The following is a 25,751-nucleotide window of genomic DNA, read 5'->3' as shown; positions in this document are numbered from 1 at the left end:
TAGCTAGCGAGGGGCTGGACAACAATACATTTTTGAATCACAAAAGCAAATAGAAGCTTATAGCATAAATCACACCAAGAAACACCCGCAGATTGACACAGTAAGATAAAAATCTTAAAAAATGCTGTCTTGAACAATGTGTTATTTATGCCTAAACATGAGGCAAAACTATTTATTTATCTTATTGCCTAACAGATAAACTCAGTCAAACATATGTTAGGCACAGGTAAATTATTCTGCCAAGATGTCAGTCTCATCATCCTCTACTGATATCAGGTCCAGTTGAGTTGGTTGTCTTTCAAAAGATGAAAACCTTTTTTTTTCAATTCACCAATGTTTGTAAAGAGACCAAGGGGCGGGAACACTTTAATTCAAAACCATAAGAATGGCTTTAAAAAAAACAAATAACATCTCTAAAGCTGTAGGTTGACCTTTATGGGTGCTCCTGGTTTGGGGAGGTTCAAGCGCGTATTAAGGGGACGGAAGGTGTGTCTAGCAGTTCCCTTAAGGGCCTGGCAGAGACCTGAAGGGATGTCATAAAGATGGAACTTACTTACACACACACATATGATATACAGATGATGCTGTCATACAGTGTTTGACCACTGCACTCTATTTCTTAGTGAGGTGCGCATACTGGCCCCTTACTGACCATGCGCAAATGGTATACGCGTCAGTGCCCATATGACACCCACATAAACAACTTTCTGATTATCTCATTTCTAACACCCAGCCTGCATACAAGAAACATGTAACGGGCGTGAAAGGAGCATGCATGCAGCATGAACTTATCACATGAACAAAACTAACAGGCCCCTTTCTTTACTACTTCACCTTACTTACCTTTACATGTTGTTCAAGTTTTATCTTCGACCTGTTGCTCGCAGCATGCCCATAGAAAATGTATGCATTAACATTTTTGCCCTATGGTTTCAACGATTAATCTATTATCTTAAAATTTTGTGCGTGCCATCTCTGTGCCCAGTACAGGTTTCACCTCTTTTTCCAACCACAGGGGCAGAAGTGACTAAGCCATAGAGCTGCTTTAACAATTGGCGAGCAACTTTCTGAATGAAAACTTTAAAAAAATCCGTCATTTTAAATGTCACTTTGGCAATCAAAATCCAATAAATCACCAAGCGGAATTAACTTTGTATCCATCATCCAAAACCAGACAGAGCCAATCATGTTGAAAGTCCCTCCTTCAGATAGTGTGGGGCTCATGTTGGTTCTATACCACCCCCTGAAAATGTCTTCCATCTTCCTCACCCTTTGCCTTCAGAGAACAATGAAGAAGTAGGTGCAGACCAATTACCACATACTCGGGGAACGCTGTTCATTTTCCATCTTTCATTTCTGCGTACAGCGCCTCTAAATCAATACAATCAAAGGAGACAGGCCCAGTGGTCAGACAGACAGCACAAGCCTAGTGATTAGAATTGGTACCGACACAAGCAAGAACACATGTAGCTGTAAAAAAAAAAACTGAGTAAGCATGCGCACACAAAGATGAGTGAACACATATTCTCACAAATGTTCATGTCTATTTATATTATACAAGCACACAAGGGCTAAAATGAAACAGCTTAGATGTATTTGCACAGACTATATTTGCACACACAATGCATACAAATGTTGGCACATAAAAGATGAAAACCGAGTCTCATAAAGAGCAGGATATTGGTAGCAGCTGTGGAAAAATGATCAAGGGGTGACATCAATAACAGGACGGCTCTCACAACATCGGAGGCAGCTGCATCTTAATTGGAAAGGCACCTCATTAGAAGTGCTCCGAGTGGACAGTGTTTCGGCTAAAGGCCTTATTTACAGACAACACAAGGTGGACTGAAGATGGGGATGGGGTGACAAAATTGACTGTCAAGGAGGGAAATTTGAACCCCCGTTTTATTTAACACTGTGTGAAAACTAGAAGCAGTCACATCTTAAACCGCCAAGAGAATGTGATAGTGGTTCCATAATAACAACTGAGTCAGCAGCTGACTGAGGGAAAAAATGAGTGAACGAGCTGCATTGAGAATGAGTATTTTTCACAACATTCCTGGTGGCAAATACTACAGTTTCTAAAGCAAAAAGCTGCAAGTAGCATTAGGGCTTTTTAAAAAAAATTTCTGCATGCAATCTGTTACAAAGCTCATAGAATTTAGAAAATTCTTTTACCATATCTGAGCATCATTTTGTCTAGAATTAAGACAAACAGAAAGTGGAAGCAGGTTTTTCAAATATCTTTATGCGTAAATTGACAATACCTTAGAGCGAGCACCAATGTTGAACGTTTAATAAAAAACATGCATTTATAATTCTTATCAGTCAACGGTAATAAAATATGAACGATGAGTTTTTCACAACCCTGTATTCTTAAAAGACCTCATTGCAGACTAATTATGTTCTCTTGGCAAAGGCTAATGAAAGCTTTAGACCACTACCAGGGGACCTTTTGAAGTGAGTCAAGAGGACAGAAACAGAACCAATGGCCCTCTACCGTCACAGTGACTGCAACAGCTGTTTTCCAAAAAAAAGGATGCTCATAATCATTAACCATTAACAAAGCTGCTACGTTTCAATCCTTGGGCTATTTTGGTTCCTTTAACAATTTATCAAGTTCTCCTTTGACAATTAGGTCAAAAGATTTGGTGGTGAAATCTGCATCCACACTCAAAAATATCTAATAAATAATCTGTACAATGACTAACAAAAACCTACTTTATGTGTAGATAAAAAGATGATTTAGCCAAAATAAAACTGAAGTTCATAACGGTTCAAAACTACATACAAGCACAGGCAGAATCTTTCAAAGAGATATCAACATATCAAAAGGCCTTTGATTAGGCACTACAGCTGTGGCCTCTTTGGTGCAGATTCATTTTGCTCGTTTAATTAAATGTGCTAGTGCAGGATCCACTGTTTAAAGCACACGTTCAAGTGTTTGGACCTGCCGGATGCAAATTTATGCACAAAAAACCTTTAATTTAGACCTTCAGAAGTGAACTGCTTCCACAGTACTTAGAGACAGCAAAATTCTATGCTTCAAACTGGGTATCAGTGTGTTTTTTAACTGAGTCGTACCACTTTTACATTTAGTAGAGATGAACCACTGTTTTTTTTGTTTAATAGCGCGTGACATTTAATGGACTTAGCATGGAAACCCATAGAAATGGCCTCGCACTAACTCATCACAATATGAAAAAGTTTAAGTGCGAAAACGATCGCTAAAAGCAATTTCCGAATCAGAAGGAGAAAACAGTGTTTTAGGCCCATGTGTCTGCACCGTACATTAAGCGTCCACAGAAAACACAATATCCATTAGCCTCACTCCCACATGGTCGCTGACTAAGGCGGATCACAAACCTCTGGACACTTACCCCCAACTTTAAAACACCTATTCAACTAATTTCTGAGTCACTGAACACTAGTTTTACCAACATACTTGACCAGCATGTGGATGGACTCAAAAAGAACAATGTATCAGCACATTTAATGGTAGATTTTATTTTCTTCCCCTATCAAACGAGGCAAAGGCAAGATAGGTGTCTTTGTAAAGCACCATTCATATACAAAATAAACTAAAGTGCTTTACAGAAAAAAAGCACAAAACACAAACTGACATGAAAAGAGTTCAATCATGATCCCTTTAAAACAATAGCAAAACATAGAGTGCTGATAAAATATTTTCAGCTGTTATACATTGATCTCCTAAAAAAGGCTATTTTTACTCTGGGCATGAACATTTTCAGAGTAAAAACTTGTTTAACATCATCAGACATCCAGATCTTAGCAGCATAAAGCTGAAATGCTGCTTCTCCAAGTTCAGCCCTAACTCTGGGTACCAGCAGAAGGCACAGAGAGATAAAAACTATGGTTCCATCTAGTTTTTAAACATTAAAAACAAACCAGAAGAAATGCTTTTTTGTTGCTTCTTTTTTTAACATGCAGCTTTTAATAAAAGAGAGAGGTAAACCCTCTCCAAACTACCAGCTAACTCTATACGGTTACTCTAAATGGGTTAATGGGACCATACCCAACTTTTCAGATGAGCTCTGCTAAATCTGAAAGGTTGCTCATGCAGTTTGAGGCTGCGCCAAAAATCCATTTTGTAACATTATTTGCAAAGTACATGCAGTCTCCCTACAATAAACATAAGTACATTTACTGAAACTATAATTTTTTTAAATTTTATTGGCTGAATAAATACTTAAAAATGTCCGAGTTCAAACTAATAAAATAACCTATTGACTGCACAGCTGCACTGGTCCTCTGCCAACAGGCAGCAGATAACTGTCTGGAACAAACTGCATAGTATCTGCACTGCAGCAGAACATATGGTTTTTAAAGGGCCTATATCATGCTTTTCTTAAGCCTTTCAGAGTAAACCATATCAATATATATGAGCGTGTTAGCCAGGGGGGGTGCTGACAGTGCAGACTCATCCTGGAGCTGTTCCTCACTTTTCTACGTCACGTCACGTGAGAACCCCCTAGATTTTGACGATTGGGAGGGGCTGGTGGTCAGAGAGCAGGTTTTTAGAGGAATATTCAGAAATATGGGAATGGATCAAAATACCGGCTGTTTTTTGTGAGGAATTATATTATAATACACTTAAAAGCTGATTTTACAAGATATAGGCCCTTTAAAGTCCCTAAAAATTAGGGTCTTGTTCTGTTTACTAAAGTAAATTAGGTAGATTAGCACACTATAGCCAATTGCAAAGCCATGACAAACTTTATTAAATTTTAAAAAGTAGTTTCAAATCTACATTATAACAATTTTGCGTGGTCATGTGTTATAAACATATTGTGTATTTTTATTATAATCTGTTTCATCATTTTTGCATTTGGTGAGTCAACACTAAGGGAGTTTTACATGTTTCAGTTGTAAAAAAAATAATGAGCTTCTCACGCCTTATAATTTACAAATCAACTTAATTCTTAATATTAATACATTTAATGATAATAATAATAATAACAATAATAATACTAATCATTTCATTGTTACTCTTCTCTTTCTTAAATTTTGTTCCTCATCTTATTTATGAACCATGTCAGTTTTTTGTTGTCATCTATAATTTACCCTCACTTGAAAGCTGCCAATGTACGTATTTTACATGTATAAATGCCAATAAACACCTTATCCTTAATTATGACTGTTATATAAGACTTTAAAAGTAAATGGGACTTTGGTCGAGATTTGAAACATCTATTCTTCCTATCAAAACACAGCCCTCCTCCATCTCATTTGTCTTTCTTTATTCTTCACTTTAACATTGAACACAAAACGGCTTTTTACTCCTTTCCACCACGGTTCTTGTGATATAGCCTCAGAAGTATAATAACAAAGTCATACTTTGTGTCTTTATCTCTAACAGTAAAGATTTATATCACAGAGTGAGCACATGTAATATTTCTGTGCGCAACGCAAGAGTCTTTTACGTTGAACAGATTAATACAAATCCATCAGTCTTTACAAATGAGAAGCCTGCACCGTGCTGATGTGTCAGAGTGAAGTGCAGCAACAGCAGCAGTCCTGCTTAGAAGCTCATATGTATGCAAATCACAGGCCCTCTATTTTCCTAGTTGGAAAGCAGAGCTTGGACTTGTAAAACCTGGAGAATCGCCCTAACCACACAGCGAGATAAATACTGCAATCCAACACCATTCCAAATGAACAAAGGCTAATTACTTGCAGCACAAAACCACATGAACCAAAACCAGAAATTAGAAGCTTCAAATACAAGAATTAATATTGACATGTTACAGAGTTTGCTTTTATGTGAACACACAGGTAGCAGGAGCTAAAACATCACAATAGAGGCAGCATCATTTGTTAAAGGCAATCCCACTGATAGACAAAACTGTCTTTTAAAGTCAAGATTTCTAAAATATTTCTAATCATGTTAATTTTTTTTTAGAATTAATGAAAATGTTCAAAGAACTGACCGTCTTAGCCGGCTCGAAGGGAAAACTGCTGCAGGGGGTTTGGCCTGCCAAAACCCTTTATACCCAATATGAGAAATATCATTTGTTTTGCTGTCTTTACACTAAAAGCAATTACTGGCTTGTCCTTTTCATCAGCAGTATAGACTTAGTTTATCTTTCCATCATTCATACTTTGTTAAATAACAAAGGAACACAATCACATGGACTGCTTCCTTAGTAAAAATTGAGTAATAAGCTATTTGTTATGTTGAGAGACACACACATTGAGATTTTAACAGAAAAAATCTTGTGCAGCATGCTTAATGTTTGTAGTCTAATCAGATAGTTGGCTCAACTGAGTTAATCAGCATGCAGACTAAAACAGGAACAAAGCTTCGTCTATTAGTGCAATTGCTAAATATTTCTAACCTTCAATGTTAAAATCAATTATCCCATTATATGCATTTAGCAATATTAAATTAAATGATCAAATCCGTACACAAGTCTCATGTTTTATTTTAAAGCAAAGATAATCGGTATTCACATTTAATGCAAAGGGAAAAAAACAGCATTAGAACATTTCTTGCTAATCCTATTTTTTTTCATGATTTCTTTGTTGTAGTGCTAGTTTTTCAAGTTATATACTACTGGCCAATCAGATGTCTCAATGAAAGTAGATGGTCTAGAGTCAAACTAAGAGGCATTTGATTGATAGATTATCTTAGGTCTGCCTTAAGTGGAAGGAAGAGGTGTGGTCTTCTAACTTGCTCACTCCTGATTGGAGAGAGTGGTTGCCATAGAAATGTATCACAAAAAATGGCGACAGAATTGACTTATTTTCATCGGAACAGGAAGCAAGTCATTTTCTATGAGTGATCTCACACTCACCGATCCAGCTCTCTTAAACAGTCAGTGATAGATACCAGAGATGGGAAGGTAACACATGCTCACACACACTCTCTTCAGGGGCAGTTTTCAATCTCCAATGAACCTGTCAAAGATGTTTCTGCGCAGTGGGAGGAGGCCAGTGTTCCCCAGAGAAAACCCACTCATGAACACGGAATCATGCAAAGCCCACACAGAGAGCAGCACCCAGCCAGAATTTGAAGCAGTGACCTTCTTGCTGTGAGGCAACAGACCTTACCATCACATCCCCGTGCAAGTCTGCCTTGTAAAAGCTTCTAAAACACTATCATAGAGTGAACAACGAAGACCTCCCAGGATGGCTGTCCATCAAAGGGAACAACATGGCAAGCAGCAAGTTCCAGGTCACTACTACACTACTCTACATCCTTACTTATTTACATTCCTCTGTCAGTTAAGTTTAAATGTGAGTTCTCCATTACTCGAGGACTAAAAAACAATGATTCACATTGCCAGATATTTAGAAAAGAAGCCGTCCTTCTTATTGATATGCTATACATTCCCATGACCAAACACTGTCCAAAAGTTTAAGGGTAAAAAAGGATAACCAAGGAAAAAGCTAGAAAACACAAGACAAACCAAGTACTTTAAATGCAACAATATTATTCTTGCAAATAAGCTTTGCCTACTTAACTAATTACACATCATATAGCACTGTTCATATATACCATGTGAAGATAGATGAGACGCTGACTAAAATTCACCAGAAAATTCTTCTTTGCTTTATAATTGAAGATAGAAAGCTGCAGACATTCAGCACAATAAGAGATGATATAACCAAACGAGGAGTGAAGAGTCGTGTTTCGCCTAGATTAGCATCATCACATTTAGCTTTAAGTCCTCTACTCCCACTCCATTCCTCTCTTCTACCCTACCTCTCTTTCAATATACTTGCTTCATCTATCCAACTATCACTCAATCCTTCACCTATCATCCTTCCGTCTACCTCAAGCCATATGCTCCAAACCTCTACATTTAGAGCACTTATCCGGAGACGGCCTGGTGTCTGCATTACCTGTAACATCCACCTGTTCCCCCCTTGTTGAAGCCCCACTCTCCTCTTATATAAACAGACACTGTTGCAATGCAGCCTCGGTTGCTGTTGTGCAACTGCGTTAAAAATATCCCTGGGTCAGCGAGGAGGAAAGTTAAAAACACAATAGAGGTATTTTGGTGAAGTGAGCATGCCAATCGATTTTTGACTAACAACTATCTGCAAGTGGGAGAACATTGTTTAACATCATCATGGTACAGTCTGTGGTGTTTCCATAAAAACCTGAGCTTGCAAGCAATGCCTAATAAGGAAGATGGACATTTTCTACCAATTCTTCCAAGTCAGTGTTTGGTAAATCTAAATGATCTAGAACGGTTATTTTTCTAACTGTAAGTCTTGGAAAATATTATCATCTTTATTTTGATTTTATGCTTCTCTAATATTTTCTCAATATTAAAATCAGTTACTATAGAAAAACTGCCTTAACACTTCTTTTAAGCCATTTTTTTTTCTAGAGTCTGACACAATTTCCTGAGAAAACAATTCTGCTTTGTTTGGAAAAACCCCAGGGACATGACACAAAAGCCCCTTACAACCACGTTGTCACACCTTTGTTTACAGCAATTAGTTTTGACCGCTTGTTCCTATGAGGCTGAGGTAAAGTCCAGCTGCCCTGTGACAGTGGTTGTTATTAGAAGCCATTCGAGCAGACAGTGTGGTCCCACCGAAAGTGCTGTGGCTCATTTCAGAGCACTCCCAGAAGCAGTCTTAAAAGTGGGCAGCTTTTCTTTTTATTATGTTTTTGGTGGTGGTGGTGGGATTGTAACAGTCTGCAAAAAACAAATTGTGCTGACTGGAAGGCGGCCAGTGAATTTCTCAATGTATCTATTAGATTTCCAAAATTAAGCATAGAGCTAACTCAAACTCTGGTGAAGTAGATGGATCCAACAGCAGAGTTTGAGGTAAAAGACTAAGAATTTGCTCTCATGTAATGGATGGAGAATACGTAATTAAATTTAGGCTTGAAACCGTTGAGAACAAAATGGGTAAAGAGTGTTATTGTTTATTATTTCACATTTTGAAGCAACCTTTAACCGTCAAATTCTTAATATGAATACATTTGAACCAGCAGCATGTCCAAAGCTACAAATCTAAAAGGTTCCCAGAGGAACTTGATGTCCCACTGAAAATGTAAGATCACAACCCAAGGTTGTATGAGTAAGCATCCCTTCCAGCATAATGTGAGATTACGTGAATATAAAAATGGGTAGGATTATTAACTGAAGTCTATTTAAGAAATGCATAGTCACAGTGCTTAAAAAATTGCATATTCTTAATAGAATATAACGTTAAAAGAAATGATAGGGTCGTGTTTGAGTTTTTAAGGGTTTAGGCACTTAAAAGAACGTTTTGTCTAACTTGGGAGCCAACCCGCTGAGTAGGAATTAAGTGTTTTAACTCTGTGAGTTTCTGACCAAATTTTTTCTTGTTCATTAGTCTCTAGCGTATGTCATAGTAAACACTCCCCTAACAAAGCATGAATAATTAGATTATTGAATGGCTCTTTTTCTAGATATTAGTATATTCATTTATTTCTACAACTAAAACTTCTAAGAGTCATTATTTTTCTCAAATAAGTAAATGTGCCCTCAAACTCTTGTTGGAAAGGGGAAATAATCAGCTCTACAAAACACCTGTTAGGTAAACAAAAGGTACAAAAGTAGTTGTAAAAGAATTTGTGAATGATTTTTGGTGCCGGTTGGAGCTGCACCACTACACAAATCAGGCCAAATGGTCCACAGAGAAGCATTTTCTTGTTAATGAAGTGTAGACTGGAGTTACTGAGGACCGCGGATGTCACCGGATTTACACCACAGCGGTGCTGTGGTTCCCTGCAGCTGTAAAACAATGAGGAGATGATTGGAGTAAATTACACTGCAGTCTTCAACCTCCACACTGCTCACTGCCACTTTGTGGTGGCTTGCTCATACAAACAAATTGTCTGTCTCCTGTTCCCTGGCTCACACATGTACAGACAATTATTTTCCTCCTATAAGCTCCCACACACACTATCGCTGTCTGTCTGCCACTTCAGGAGGCAACAAGGGGCTGTGTGACCAGTACGCTACACACTGATGAATTGGACTTTAGTGTCTTCCTGTGGCGTTTCATGGCCGCAATTAATTGAACAAGCGCAAAGATAACTGAGCGAGTGTATTCAGGAACTGAGTGAGCGAACCTTACAACTGCGCAAGCGCAGTGCTAATCCGTCATTTTACAACTGCATGGTTGCAATCCCAACTGAGCGGCGCTCCTGCGCGCTCGCCAGGTTTGTGAGCAGTGTTCAGGGGGTGTTTTTGTCACTTGGGTGCGGTAACCTTTCTGGTTGATCTGACTTTCATTTTTTAGAGGCTTTAATAGAATAAAAACGGCAGAAGTAATGTGGATTATGACATTAACGAACGGCCAAGAACAAGGTAAGACAGTGTAGCTGTTTTTTTTGTGCTGTAAGTTTTTCCCATGTGAAAATCCCTTTATTAGGGAAATATACACGTACACTTTATTTTGCCCGAGACAGAGCTACTACGCAACTCAAAGTTCAGGAAGCGAGTATTAGCATGTTGTTAACAAATGCTTACAGTGGAGCAGCATCACACCCTAACTTTTGCTAGGTCTCGAAATGAAAGACCCGAAAGAGGTAAAGCTTATGTAATGAAGGAAAATGTATCATCAGATCAACAACAATGAGATGCTACATTGTGGCTAATGCTTAGACGTGGCTAGTGTGTAGCATGTCACAAACAAATCCAAGAATTACTGTGAACGAAGTTAATAAAGTCTGACTGACGGACATATCTGATTCTTTTGACTCACCTAAGGAGCCTTATAGTTCGATGCGCCTCATATATGACATAAGGTTAAATGTAGATTGATGATGCGCCCTATAATCTGGTGCGCCCTCTGGTGCAGAAAATACATTAAGTATAACAACACTGATTTATATTTCCTTTGATTTTTGTTTCTGTTCAAATACTCTTCAATGTATGAATTGTGTTTTCAAACAGTACCCATTATTTTCCATAGGGACAGAAAAGAGTTGCAGTCAGCTCCTTTAGAAGGGTGTCTTGGTAATGTGTGCTGAATGTGGCCTAGACCCAGGACTTTTTTCTTGTTGAAAAATGCATGAAGACCCCCTGGAATAATGTTGTCTTGACAGCAGCATGCGGTGCTCTAAAATCTCAATGCACTTTTCTGCATGAATGCGGACATCTCCAGGGACTATGTTACATTTGCCAAGGGCAATGATACAAACTCAAGCCCACAGACTCCTGATTTATTTTCACTGATCACATTCTGGTCAGTCATTGTCATCTTTGTGTCCAGAGCACATCATTCTGCCTAATCTGACCACTGCACAAGTGTCAACTGTAGTTTGCTTCCTCTGAAGCTTCAGAGCCTGGAGAAGTCAACATCACCTCTGAACAAAGTAAACAGTAAACAGGAATTTTCAGAAAGCAACTCTATATCAGGCGCCTGGTAAAGATTTCCGAATGCAATTTCTCACACATGTGGTTACATCAACTATCTATGAATGATTCTTTTCCCCAATGCAGCTCTGTGCAAGGAGCTGAAGATCATAGATTATGCTCTATCCTCCAGAGACTTTGAATGATTTATAAGAGAGGGCCTGGTAAAATTGTTAATCTATTTCTGTCTCTTAATATTGTTTTCAAAAACTGCAATATTGTTCTAATAGATTTATTGATGATGTGGGGATATTGTGCTCGTTGAATTGTAAGCCTTTCGTGAAAATGCTACTGCACCAAACAATGACAACAATCATCTGCTGACATTTACTATCGGAAACATCATTATTCATTTAGATATCTTCTTAAAACCTTGGGAAATAAGTTGCAAGTTTCATATGCACAGATGCAAAACCTCCTGCAATAAATACAAAGCTATAAAATGTCTTTAGGTTCAGAGCATCTCTACTGCAAGCAATCAAGTGAATAAAAATAAATAAATAAAGGCAATAATGAAACAAACCCCATTATGCATTCGGTCAAAGACCATAGAAAAGTGGGCCTAATGAAAGATGTAAAGTGAAGAAGCCTGCAAATGTGCAGGCTGAGCTCATTACACAGTTTTTACCTCTGTGCTTACAGAGAGTCCAATGGACACTGGGGAGCAGATCAACTGACGTAAGCGCAAGAGTTGGTGCAGGATGGTGAAGAAGGCAGGTCTTATTAGTGCTGTTAACAACTAGTATTGTCAACATGTGATAAATCCCCTTGTTTTTCAATTCATTTACAATTAGGCAGCTTTTCAATGTCTGATTAAGCAAAGATAGCAGAATCAAAATAACATTTTAAATTGATCAAGGAGTAGATGTCAACAAGAAGGTTTTTTTTTTTTTTGAAAATGTGATAGGAAGCAGGAGAAGTGAAATGCCAGAATAAGAGAAAGGGGACGGGGGAGACATAAAGAGAGAAGGAAAAATTGATCATGGAAAATGGAGAGGGAGACAAAAATAGTAGGCAGTTGGGGTACCACAATGAAAATAAGGAAGAGAATTATTCAAGGAAGAATGAGGAGAAGGGTTTAGAGGGGAATAACTATCAGTCAAAGGGAAAAGGAGGATATATGGGCACACGCAGCTGAAGCTGGTAGACAGACACAATCATAAAGGTAATTAATAATCCAAAATGCAGACAAGTGAACAGAGAACCCTAGAGCTGTGGTAAATGAAAGACAAAAGGAGGGAAAATATATGAAAGGAGTCCAGAAAAAAAATAAGAGAGGGTCACGTAAGAACAGGTAATGGACAAAAAAGACGGCGAGAGGCTGTGGAATAGAAATTAAACTGCAATGAGGATGATCAAGACAGAAACTCATTATCTAAAGGTGAGAGGAGGGTTTCCTAGGAGATCTCACACAAAAAAACCTTCACACTAGATTTGCTGACACACGTTCCAGTTATTTCTGTGAGGTGAAAGCATTTATTCATGTTTAACTGCAAATAAAGTTTAATTACTCAAAGGACTTATCAATCGTCCCTCCTTTGCACACAGTGCTGAACAAACAAGTTCTGACCTTGAAAGTTTGCCACAGGTGCAGCTAAGGCCACAAGACTAAAAGCAAACATATATTTTATTAGCCGACGAATGCAGGGAGCACAGTGAACATCCGAAAAGTCAAGCCTCACCATGTGTGTGCAACAGTGAAGCGCCTCTGTTTGTGGATGTTGTTGTTGAGCAACATGCGGCGAAGCAGTCGTGGCGAGTTGCGAGGAGAGAGGCGGGGGGAAATGGAGGAAGGAGACCGCCTATGTCCTCGCGGCCTCTCTGGCTGCAGCAGATTCTCCCGCAGGATCTTCACCAGGTCTTCATTTAGGCCGGAGTGTTTGGGCATGGGTGGCACTGCCAGGGTGTCCTGGTGGGTCACGCCCATGCCGCCCTGTTGGGCCATGCCTACCCCGGCTTCACCCCCTCAAACTCCACCGGCAGCCGTGTGTATTAGCGGAGGAGGCAGTCGATAGGTATGAAATAAGTGAGGATTTGCTCCTCTGTGTCAGTTGGTCATAAATCTGCTCAAAATAAAGTCCAAAGTCCTCTTTGATGATGTGGTGAGAAAAAGCACTGTTGGTTATCTCTCCCAGTACCACCTCCTATGGTGTCAGAGAAGGTGAAATACAAAACTAAAAATAAAAATCAGTGGTCTCTATTGCTTCTTCTTGAACTGAGCCACCAGAAAAACGGAAGCAGGGGGAGCTGCTGTCTTTGTCTGCTCTGCACTGGATGTGTGCCGTGAAAGTGCAAGGAAGAAGATGAGGGCAGGATGAAAGAAGGCAGGAGGGAGGGCAGGATGCAAGGAAGCAGGGAATTCCATCCCAGCCCTTTCTCCGCCTTGCATACAGAAGAACTCCGCAGAATCCAGTACAATAATTCCCTGCAAGAGTAAGACTGAGCAGAAATCAGAACTCAATCCATTTATGCCAAAAGTAGTTGTAGTAAAAGGTCAGAAGAAAAAAAAAAGGAAAAAACTGTCCAGTATGACGAAACATTAAAAGGTTTCGCAATGTTTTTGATGCATCCAGTCTAAGCAGTTAAACGTTCGCTCCTTTCCTTCTACACACAGAGAGTCTGACTGCTGACTGCAGCCAGCTTATAAGCTAGTGATCCTTTAGAGCTGAGCAGAGCGTGAGTATGTGTGAGTGTTTCAGAGAGAGGGAGAGGACACAACACAGAGGAGAAAAACTGTGAGGAATACAGAGAGAGGGAGTGCTGGTGAGCATGAGTAATGCTGTGCTAAATACTGGGCCTGGATACAACACTTGCATGCATGTTAAAGTCAAGGAAAGTTCAATGTTAAGAAATGTTTCCGTGCTGTGCAAATTGCATTCAATGCACAATTTAACAGCTCACTAGTAAAGTCCACTCCAATAATCTTTTGATCATTGTAAAAGCGTTTTCAGTGATTATTTATGATGATACAATTTGTAGCCAAAATCAAAATATCTGTGTAATTTTCTAGGACAGTTTCTACAGAGCCGCAACAGTTCATCAGAAATTCATGCTATTTTATGCTTAATTTCCCTTATATATGTCCTCCGTCATTAGAAAAATGCAACAAGTACATGTTAAAAACACCAAAAATAAAATTTTCACCAGGGTGGGTTTTTAATACTTACACATAAAAAAATCCAGAACAAAACTCAAATTTTAAACATTCCTCGTTAAAACAGTGGTGCAAAAATCTGTCTCTCTTTTGCTCTGAATGTGCAAAAGAAATAACTATGCAGTTATCTCATGCTGACTTAAGCTCAAAATAGGACCTGTCAATTGTAATTTTTAATGATCTCAGAATCTCAGTTTTGTTTCCCTGAATCTCAGGGGAGCAAACTCTAAACTGTGCTACACAGCAACATTGACAGAACATCATCGCTAACATCAGTAATGATGTTGACATGTTGACATTGCTGTTAAAATATAGTTTTATCAGGCCAACATGAGAAAAAGTAATTACCAAGCTTGAGTTTACATGATTTTAAAAGGCAGTCGGTACGAACCAACAAGTTTAAAGACCCTGTCTGATGAAAATTGTATTTTTAACATGTTGGGGCATTTTTATGATGATGGAGGACATATGTAAGGAAAATTAAGATTAAAATAGCTTTTCTGGGTATGTTTTTATTTAAATCAATGTGAATTAGGAGCAGACGAAAAAAATGCTGTTATGAAGAAAATACAGTGGGTGGGCCACAAACCTCTTTGCTCTATTCAGATGCATCCACTTGCAGACAAATCCATATATGTCTTCGCTTACCTCATCTGTGCTGGCATCTGGCTCAAAATTGTACAGCTGGATGGCTCCAATACGGCTTAGAATTTTTATTGCACTGGTCAAATTAGGTTGGAGCTGTGAGGGGCTGTAAGGTAGCAGGAAAGCTTGTAGTTCTAAAGAACTATTGCCGCTCTGCAGAAACTATGTTCTAGAAAATGACAGTTTTTTTACTTTGTCTAAAAATTGCATAATAAGAACAGTGATTGTAAAATTCTGCCTCTCTTACTCAACTACATTTGTAATAATTTCAGTTTATGAAAGCAGATTGGCAACACTTCATTCCATAAAAATAAATAAATACAAACCCAGTAAGCTGGCATCTGTTAGAAAACATGCAAATCTACAGCTCGCATTACTGCTACAGTTCAAAGAAGAGGCGATTATCAGGAAAGGAAAGAAATAATCTTTATGTAGGGACTTTCCAAACTATAGGAAAACTGGAGTGTGCTTTTTTTTTTTAATTGACTCAAAAGAAAGTGTTTAAAGGAAAGCCCATCTTTACTCCAGTGCGCATTGACTAAGTGAACCGTGCTCTTCTTAGGAACCAGGGTCTCGGTCCATTTAATGAACCGAAATAAGTGAGCTAAAGAGAGTTGATAATGTAAGGATTATATGTTATGAGTAGGCACAAAACAGCCCACCATGCAAAAGTTACAAAGACGGAATCACAAAAAAATGAAGGTAATTTCTAGGAGGATTGGTCAGTCCCAAGTAAAAGCCTTTTATAGTAAACGCTTGTTTTCTCCTCACAGTTTGGTCCACTGCAGTCTGGTTCACTTCTGAGAGCTCCGTGTGTGAAAACAAACCAAAACAAACAAAGACTAGAAAATGATTTCCATTCTTCGACCATTTAAGTTAAGTCTGCGGGACTATCCCAGTGTGAAGGTATCTTTGTTTTGAACTGTTAGGGTAGCTAATCTCTACAATAAAAGCGTTTTTATCTCCACCCAAGAAAAACGATTCACAGATCTGCTAAAATGGCAAGAATTAAACATTACAAGCAAATGCAAAAGGATTCAAATTGGGTTTGGAAAATTATTTCTACATTAGACTTTAGGGAGTCTGTCTGAATTGCAGTAAAACATTTAGGTAATGGTAAAATGTTAAAATATGCCACCATGCCACCATAGTGTCCATTGTGTAATGGACACTATTGTGTCCTACTGGTACCAAGCCAGAACAAAAGATTACAGGAGTCAAAATGCTTTCTCAACAGATTAATAAAATAAGAACAGCAGACATTTATATTAATGTGCTTCTAATCGGGACATTGAGTCATAAAAAATAAATATAATAATAGTTAGAAGCAAACATAAAAACATGCATGTCAGATAAGTATTGCTTCTAATGTTTTACCACGTGTGCTGCATTAATGTGAAGCAACATTAAAATATTTACTAAATTTATCAATGAGAACAATGCAAAGCTTTTTTATTATTAGATGCTTTCATTCTTTAAAATGTATTTTTCCTACATTAAAACTATTTTATTCCCTTAGGTTTGACTGTTTAGCGTTTCCAATTTGCTCTACTAGCAGTCTAACTATGTCTCCACTTTCCTGATGCCTTGTGAAGTATTTTTTCATAACCGCTCCCCATTGCTGCGCATGACGTCTATGAGCATTCCTCCCTAGTTACCAAGGGCAACGTGGATAGAAAGAAACAAGTGGATTTGTCAAGAACTGAAGACTCCATGAACAAAAGCAAGAAAAGAGAAGGCAATCTACAAAGCTGCAAGTAAAGTACATCCAGACACTCCAACGGACTTAAAGCATGAAACATGGGTAAAAAAAGACATTTTTAAGACATTAGGAATAGGCACTCTTGCACGCATCAGTGTTGTGCAACGACAGGACAAAAGAGACGTGATAAGCTTGCATTTGACTGACGGTTTTTGTGAAAGGGCTTCTTTTCTGAATTTATGACTTTTCATCTTAACATCACAAACAACTACCTCCCAAAACAACAGGCCTTTGCTTATAACATAAAATCTACAAAATGAATGAGAAGTGTAAAGAAATGACACTCTGCCGCTTGAACACCAGTAAAGGAGAATAAAAGGCAGTCAATGGCTGATAGTGAGAGAAAAATGATATTATTAATAGGTGCCTAAAGGCCACGTAAAAACATGGAGAAGCCTCCTTTCATCAACAATAATTTTCCTGTAATAAATGTAATATTTCCTAAATATTCTTTAACAGTAACTGCTAGTAAAACCACTCCATGATGGTAAATTCCAACCAGTTTTGCCTGTTTTATTGACGGAACTAGTTAAGAAATCACATTAGTAAATGAGGCCCAGGCTAGTTTGGGAAGATGCCCTGCAGCTAAAGGGCTTCCTGTAAGTGCCTTTAAACGTCACAAATTAGATTGTTCTCTAGGTTTGACCCATCTAGGCTTCGGTGTGACACTGACTCGATCATATAACAGAAAGAATGCACGATTTTTCTAGTTTTAGGGCGGACACTTTGCAGCTAAATTGACATGTTACTATCCTCCACTGAGCACAGAGCCACGTGAAGAGGATGCAGCTTACAGCCCCCTCTGCTGGATATTTGCTGTGGCTGGTTAACTTAGAACCAGACTTTCCAGTCACTTTTACAGGTAACTAAGACATAGGACAGTATACAAGACATGTTATCTTTTTAAAGTAAAAAACAGGTGAACGCTGTCATATTTATCTTTTTTGCTGATAATTTTATAACTAAATATCAAAACTTATTTTCATAAACAGGTTTTGCACTGGTATTTAGGTGAGAGAGTTCAAAAGCCGCCATCACATTTCAACAAAAGCACTGCCAAAAACGATAAAAACTCTATGTATTTTAAAAAAAAGCCACAAATTGACCTTTTGGGGCTATACTTTTTTATCTCATCAATTTCACCTAGAGAATGCTAACACATTTCAGAAAATTCATTTCTCATTTAGCCATGTTTTTGTTTGCAACAAGACAAGTTTTTTGTTTTTTGTAAAAAATCTACATTTTCAAGTTTCATTTTTTCCAGTTGAAATCACAAGAAACTGTAAAAAAAAAACACGGACACAAAAATCTTGATGCAGCTCTGTCTCCCTCAGCTGGACATCTTTAGTACTGTGGAACTCAGTTATTGGATTACAAAAATGCAGAAATTTTCGGTAAACTGTTTTAGATTAGATACAGCTATTGAATAATTTGTTGCTTAATTATTGCTTTTCCATTACATTTAGGACAAACGCATTAGATTACTTAGCGGATATTCTTGCTGTGAGAGTGTGTAAGGTAAATTTTAAAAAAAAGGTTTTTAAAATCTCTTTTTCCATTCAGTTTTCCCTTGACCAGTTTTAGCTGCAGCATTTCAACTTGTAAAAGGTGAACTGCTTAAGTAGGCTTTAAAATTTGTATTTGATCATTATAAAATTTAAAATGGATTCTACACTTTAGATTGACACAGACAATTAACAGCCCACATGAAGAAGATCCATTTGAGGGTCAAAGAGGGTGAAACTGTAATGAAGAAGGAATCAGACAACACTGAACATTCTTCAGTAAAGTCCTCAATGCTTGTAGTGTCATTGCAAAGTTTAACATTTCCTGTGACTCCATCAAAAACGAGCCTTAACCATATGTTTCATTAAAAAAAAATTGTGTATACTACATATATAATCTATTCATTTTCCAAACTTGCTTTTTGGGGGTTGCTGGAGCCTATCCCTGCTACTGTTGGGTGAATGTAAGCTACACTTTGAACCTGCTGCCAGTTTGTCTGTCATAACCACCCACACACACATCTAGGGAAAATTTAGAATTAACAATTAACCTATGAGAGATGTTTTCTGACTGTTGGAAAGAATTCCTGGAGAAACCCCACACATGCACATGAAAAACATGCAGTTTCCACACAGAGGAAACCCAGCAGAGGTTATTAGGGGAAAGTGTGAGCCATTACATCACCACATGCCATCTGTTTAAACATCTTAGAACAAAAACTATTGACTCATTTTTACCTTTCTCGAACATTTTTTTACAGAAATTCTTTGTTCACAAATAATAACACTAATATAACACATAATAATACATTTATGTACAAATCAGGAGTTTCAAAATGCTTGCTTCTTCATGTTTTTTAATGTTTAAAATGAGAGATTTTTATGCAGAAATCTGTTTTAATTATGATAAAATGTGTAATTACAATGGAAACAGAAATTAATAAATAAAAACATTAAGGTAGTAATGGTATAGACCCACTCCAATGTGTTTTTAACAGGTTCTTGTAGCATTTTTCTGATGATGGAAGACATTTCTAAACAAATGTATGTCCCACCCACAATTCAGAGGCAAATTTCTGTTGAACTCATGCAGTTGAGCAGAAAGTATGCCTTTCAAAACAACTGAGGTTTTTTTTTAATTTAGGTTAAAACTGCATAATCATAATTATAAGACCACTGGGAACAATTATACAATCGATACAAATATAGCTGGAGAAGGACTTTAATTTGTTTTTATTTCAGTCAAATAAGTGGAGTCTAACAATTCTGTCATTTGAAGTAGAAATTTTTACACATAAAGATTCCACATGCAACCAATACTATAGATACAATAAATTATCCAAAACTGTTTCAAGTTCTAAAATTAATCTTCTGTTTCTCTCTATATTTTATCAACACTCTTTTTACGAAATACAGTGATCCCTTGATTATCGCGGGGGTTACGTTCCAAATAGAACCCGTGATAAACAAAACCCGTGAAGTAGAAACCTTTATTTTTTTTACAATTATTATACAATGAAATACACTATTATACATTGAAAAGAAAGAACAAACCATTTAACAGGCTAAATCAATTGTTTTTTTAACAAATAAAAGTACTTTAGAAACGTTTTTTCAACAAATAACTTCTGTAGTGTGCTGTCAAATAATAATTTCAATCATCGATAAGAACAGAAGGCTTTAAATTGCGGAGATTAGCCCCGCCCACCGCGACCCGAGTGGATTAAACGGAAGAAAATTTAAAATGATTATGAAAAAAATTAAAAAGTACAGTGGGACAGATAGTGACTCCGGTCTTCTTTTTCACTGCTCTTCATACTGAGCCGCTGCATCCTCTGCAGCGTTTTTTCCTTTTGAAGCCCGCGGTGCAGCTGCAGGTGTGTTTGTTCGGGAGAGGAACATAGTGATAGGCAGTTGTTGTCGCTCTTTTTTCTTCTTTGCTAAAGATTCTTATACACCGACATGCCCCCATCGATTATGTTGGAGAACTGTAATGAACGGCTCATCAAAGGGTCCCATTCTTGAGCTACTCGCTGTGTGACTTTTTAGCCAATCAGAATGCAGAACACAATGCACAATCCAAATCCGTGAAGTAGCGAAACCGTGAAAAGTAAACCGTGATATAGCAAGGGATCACTGTACTGAGATCAAATTCAGTTTGCAGTACGCTTACTGCATCTGTCCATTAGATGGCAGCATTTGTTAAGATTGCTTCAAGGCAGAAAGAGGAAAAAAATACTTTTTTCTTATTACCTGTAGTGTCATTCAAAAGATCAAGTGGAACCATTACTTGAGCAAAAAGAAATTGAACATACAAAGAGAAGGAAAATACTCCATCAAGTGTGCTAAAGGGCATATGCAAACCCTGAGCCCCCTTTATGGGCAATTTATATGCACCAATGCCACATCAAGGATTAAGGCAAGGACCTCGTTGCTATAAAGTGGCAAGTACAACCCAAATGCAGCTTTGCAGAATTCACATCTGCAGGAAAACTCAAAAGGATCCACAGCTTTCTCACTCTTTCTGATATGATCCAGAACAAAGAGCATCTGTGGAGACAAATACTTACAAAATGTTTGAAAGTTGTTGCACCACAATGGTGACCAAGTGAGACAAGCAGCACTTCTTCAGGTTTCCACAAGTCTGATGTCTATTTTCGCAGTTTACTGGCAAAAAAAGGTGGTGGGTTTCAAACGCGCCCCCCCTCTACCAGCGTCAATCAAGTACGAAGTAAATTTTCCTCTAACCAGGCCACATTAAATGTGCATTTCCCCATGCTGCTCATGAGCCCGCAGTCCATGTTAGCACGCCTCTCGGTGTTCTGTGATCATATCTCACTCGGGATCATATCTCACTAACCCACTGCCACGATAATTGGTTCCGACCTAAGATACAAGCTGTGGGGTTGGACCAGGTGGAACTGAGCAGGCTGACCTCACTTTCCACGTGGCTTTTAGAAATACAAATAAAACTCTCTGGATCTTGACATTTTGATTTCTTTCTTCTTAAAGACTCATCAAATCTAATACCTTCATAAGGTCCTTTACAGCAGTGATGCACAACCTTTGCAGGTGGCTTAATGTCAGACAATGTTTTCACAGACTGGCCTGTACTGCAAAAACCGTCTCCTCAGAAATATGTCACAAATTATTACCCCATTGGTAGATTTTCTTCAAAAAGGCAAATAAATATATATATATATATATATATATATATATATATATATATATATATATATATATATATATATATATATATATATATATATATATATATATATATATATATATATATAAGGCATGCTTTCTTAGCTAAGATTATTTTGCTATTAAAAACACGTTCTTATCAATTGTTCTTGCAAGACAGAAAAAACGTTTTTCTTAAACACAGATTCAGTTTTTGCTGTGTGTCTATGAGGCTAAAGTGGGAATCTGACTCTTCGGCTTCCAGTTTCCTTTAACTTTTGAGGGTATAGTTTGTCCCTGTCCAGCTGTTTAGAATTGTATTTGTACACTAGATTTTTATGTAGGAATCATTAAAATGTCATCTAGATTTTACCCTAACGCATAACTACCAAAGTGAAAGCTAATAAATCAGGGGCCAATTTCCAACTTTAAAGGTGCTAGGATGTTAAAAAGTCACTAAAATTCAGCGCTTCAGGGGATGGGACCCATGAGCTGAGGGGACCTGAGCCCTATGCTGGGGGGACCCGGGGGACGGCTGTTTGACCACCGGGGGACGGTCTCCCAGCTGTCCCGATTTACCCTCTTCCTCATATAATCTCTTATTAGGGTGATGAGGGGGGTGTCAGCCTGCGATGCACCTTGGGGGGAGCAGCTGCTTGGCAGTGGTCCCCCTCCCATGGTTGCCTTATGGAATAGCCCCCCCCCCCCGGTTTTAATTGCACCTTAGACATGTAGGATACTTGGTAGGGGAGGCGCTTGGACATCACTGCCAGTGAGCAGCAGATGTCCTTTTAGCGCCCCACGCGCAAATTTTAACTGCATCGTAGACAATTAGTGTCCCTTGGTGGGGAGGGTGATTGGACATCACTGAGAGTAATCAGGAGATGTCCTCTCAGTACCCTACCTGCCAATTTTAATTGCACCCTCTTAGTACACACACCCTTTACCCCTCAAAATATACACTCCATCACAAACACACATCCATGCACACACACACCCTCACAAACACACACACAAGGATTTCACAAGGAAGGTGGGACCTCCTACATCAACCATTTCTAACTAGATGAAGGATTGTGCCACTGTGGTGGGAGAGGTAGGAGTAAAAAATTGCTAATACAATAAACTATTTGGTGCTCTACCAGCAAACAAAATTTAGGGAACTAAACTTATAAACTATGGATCGTATGATTTATACAGAAATAAATTGAACTATCTTAAACAGCAATACAACTGGAAATTCAATTACCAAACCATTTTGATGAGGCTGACCAATTATCCAATCAGATAAAAACTTTAGTAAACATGAACTTATTGTGTGTACTGTCAAATCAGCATTTTAATGTGGCAAAACTGCACTGCCTGATTCTGTGTAAGCTCCAATTGGACATTGTTAGGCTTTCTGTACATTCCTCATTTAAAGCTATAGGACAGGTGATATTCTTTAGAAAGCATTTACATAGCCTACCATGCAGAGGAAATAAACAGCCTGCAGGCAAAAACCGAGAGGCAGAAGAGAGTGAAGGAGGAGAACTAGCAGAGCAGCTTGTGAGCAAGTGGGGAGCTGAAAGCACACTGTAAGTGACACTGGGTGACATCAGTGAAAAAGGATGAATACAAATGACCATGAACGGACAGAAGAAGGGGTTGAGAGCAAACGACGGAGGGAGATAAGGACAGGAAGATCAGCATGGCTTTGGGAGTGCACGTCGCTGTAAACACGGGGGTGCCAGAGAGACAGAAAGACTCTGCCTGTATGCTATGAACAGGAGGAAATAAACGTGTTTTTAAAAAATAATCTAAAAGGGAAAAAAAGAATATTCTGGCCCTAACTGAATCTTAAAAGTAGAGAAATACAACATTGAGTGAACTTTAATTTATATATTTGATGATATTATTAAATGAAAGCAAAATCTTTACATTAACAGCTTGTAAAATCTTTTTTTAGACATAAAAATTGGAACCAATTGTTTATTAAAGGCAGTGAAATACAGGTCAAACCCAGACTTCCAAGTCCTTAGTCTGTGTTTCTGCTGGCACAACCCAGTCATGTACCAATGTTATATTCAAGTCACTTTTTCTGATATTTATTTTATTTTACATTCAGGTAACATAAAACTTATTTTCCTTATAATACATGTCAAAATAATTGTAGGGGAAAACAATGTGCACACAAAAACCATCTTAAAAAAGGCCATAACACAGATTTCGCAAGACCTAAGTAATGTTCTGATTGATGATTATTCAGAAAATCCTCTAAAAAAAACTTTTTCTGAATAAAATCCGAGAGTTTAGGTGAAGTAACTTTTAAAAATACAAAGTCAAATGTATTTTTACTTGATCTAAAAACTAACATTAACCACAGAGTGAACCCACAGGTAGTATTTCTGTGAAGATATCAAGCCTGTCACACACTGCAGCAGCAGCTGCATTGAAGAGCTCGCCTAAAGCTAGCTTTCAGCAGAAATTGCCCGGAGTGACATTAAAGAAGTTATCAAACCCCACACAGTTCCCTCTGGAGAAACAGAAGGTGTAAATAAAACAACCCAGGTTGTGTTCTGTTTTCTGCTTGAGGCAGCTTTCCTATGAAAGATGTCATTGTAAGGAATTGCTAAAACCGAGCAAATCTTATTTTCATTTGCTTTCCCCATTACAGCAAGGGTTACCTGTTGTGTACTGAGAGTTTGAAACTGTTTTCAGGTGAGTTTGTGAAAATAGATGTCTATAAGAGGCACCGGTAAATAGTAATTTTATGAATTTAGAGTTAATTTTGCAAACCTTTGCGAGTAAAAACTAATGGTATGATGTTAAAATTGTGTTGTTTTTTTTACATTTTACATGTTTAACATATATAATTGTGTAATGATGTTAGTTTTATAGTTTTGGCATTCAGCTCATTAAAGTTAAGTATAAATATTCCTGTATAAACTGTAATCTTTTAATCAGTTCGTGTTTAGTGAATTAGACATTTTTCCAAAAATAAAGGAAATATCCTTCAAAATAGTGTATAAACTTTTATTATTTGCCTGATTAACATGAACAAAACGCCTGCATGTTCATCCTGGTGTGGTATTTACAGGACATAGGAAAAGTCTAAATGGCAAAAATACAGTTACAACAGGTACATGACACATGAAATTAATTACCGTATTTTCCGGACTATAAGTCGCACCGGAGTATAAGTCGCACCAGCCCAAAAATGCATTATAAAGTAGAAAAAAACACAGATAAGTCGCACTGGACTATAAGTCGCATTTTAACTTTCACAACCTTATATGACACAATCATAGCAGACTGTTTATTTAATAATTTCACAGTAATTTTTTCTCAAACTTATTTATTTATTCCTTTCATGAAGCATCATTGGCTAACTAATACTCTGTTTTCATCCTGTATTTGTAGAAACAGTTTTCACTTTTATTGCATTTCTGAATCTATGAAATCATTGGAAAATAGAATATTATGTTGTTAGCCTTCAAGATCTTACTGTAAAAAAAAGTTTGCTGATTCTCTGAGTCACTTAACATACTCTTAACACTTAACATACCTCATACATCAAATTGACCCAGGAACATCATCTCTGTTCCTCACAAATGAACATAACAGGAGGGTTAACAATGTATTTATTTCAATTTATTTCTAATATAAGTCGCTGCGGAGTATAAGTCGCACCCCTTGCCAAACTATGAAAAAAAGTGCGACTTATAGTCCGGAAAATACGGTAATTTAAAGAAATCCCAAAGAAATGCATAAAAAATAATTAATCTTAGGCTAAAACTATAACAATAATAAAAAGAATACTCATTTTTATCACTGAATATTATTACTGACATTTTTTCTTATTATTTTATACTACTTATTTTATTTTAAATTTGTTTTTTTTTAATATGAATAAAAAACTAATAAGTCTAATAAAGTATTTTTTATCAACTTCAACAATTTGATGATTATTATTTTATTTGTTTTTTATTAGTATTCACTTTTCATTGACTTTATTCAGCTTTTAGTTGTGTTTTTATTCCAGTCACACAGAACAATGTGAATGTGAAGCAAACATGAGAGTCCTTTGCTCAGTGGAGCAGAAGAAAGCCGCATATTTGATCACCAGCTAAAAAAAATTCAAC

The 25,751-nt window shown here is 37.6% G+C and overlaps 1 protein-coding gene across 3 annotated transcripts in view; it reads right to left on the bottom strand.

Annotated features, from left to right (window-relative positions):
* Positions 1–25,751, bottom strand: part of pde4d (phosphodiesterase 4D) — a 180,918-nt gene that overhangs the window by 79,663 nt on the left and 75,504 nt on the right. The window contains exon 1 of one of the 3 annotated variants that reach the window (XM_011478991.3): positions 13,058–14,018. The exons of the other annotated variants lie outside the window; for them this stretch is intronic. Within the exon in view, the coding sequence (XP_011477293.1) occupies positions 13,058–13,320 (263 nt within the window). The 5' untranslated portion in view covers positions 13,321–14,018. Of the gene's footprint in view, positions 1–13,057; positions 14,019–25,751 lie in introns of those variants that run through there. 3 annotated transcript variants of the gene reach the window in all.

Source organism: Oryzias latipes, chromosome 9 (genome assembly GCF_002234675.1).
Source record: "Oryzias latipes chromosome 9, ASM223467v1".
Lineage (NCBI taxonomy): Eukaryota > Metazoa > Chordata > Actinopteri > Beloniformes > Adrianichthyidae > Oryzias > Oryzias latipes.
Note: the sequence above shows the minus strand (reverse complement) of the source record. Positions and strands in the feature narration are given on the sequence as shown.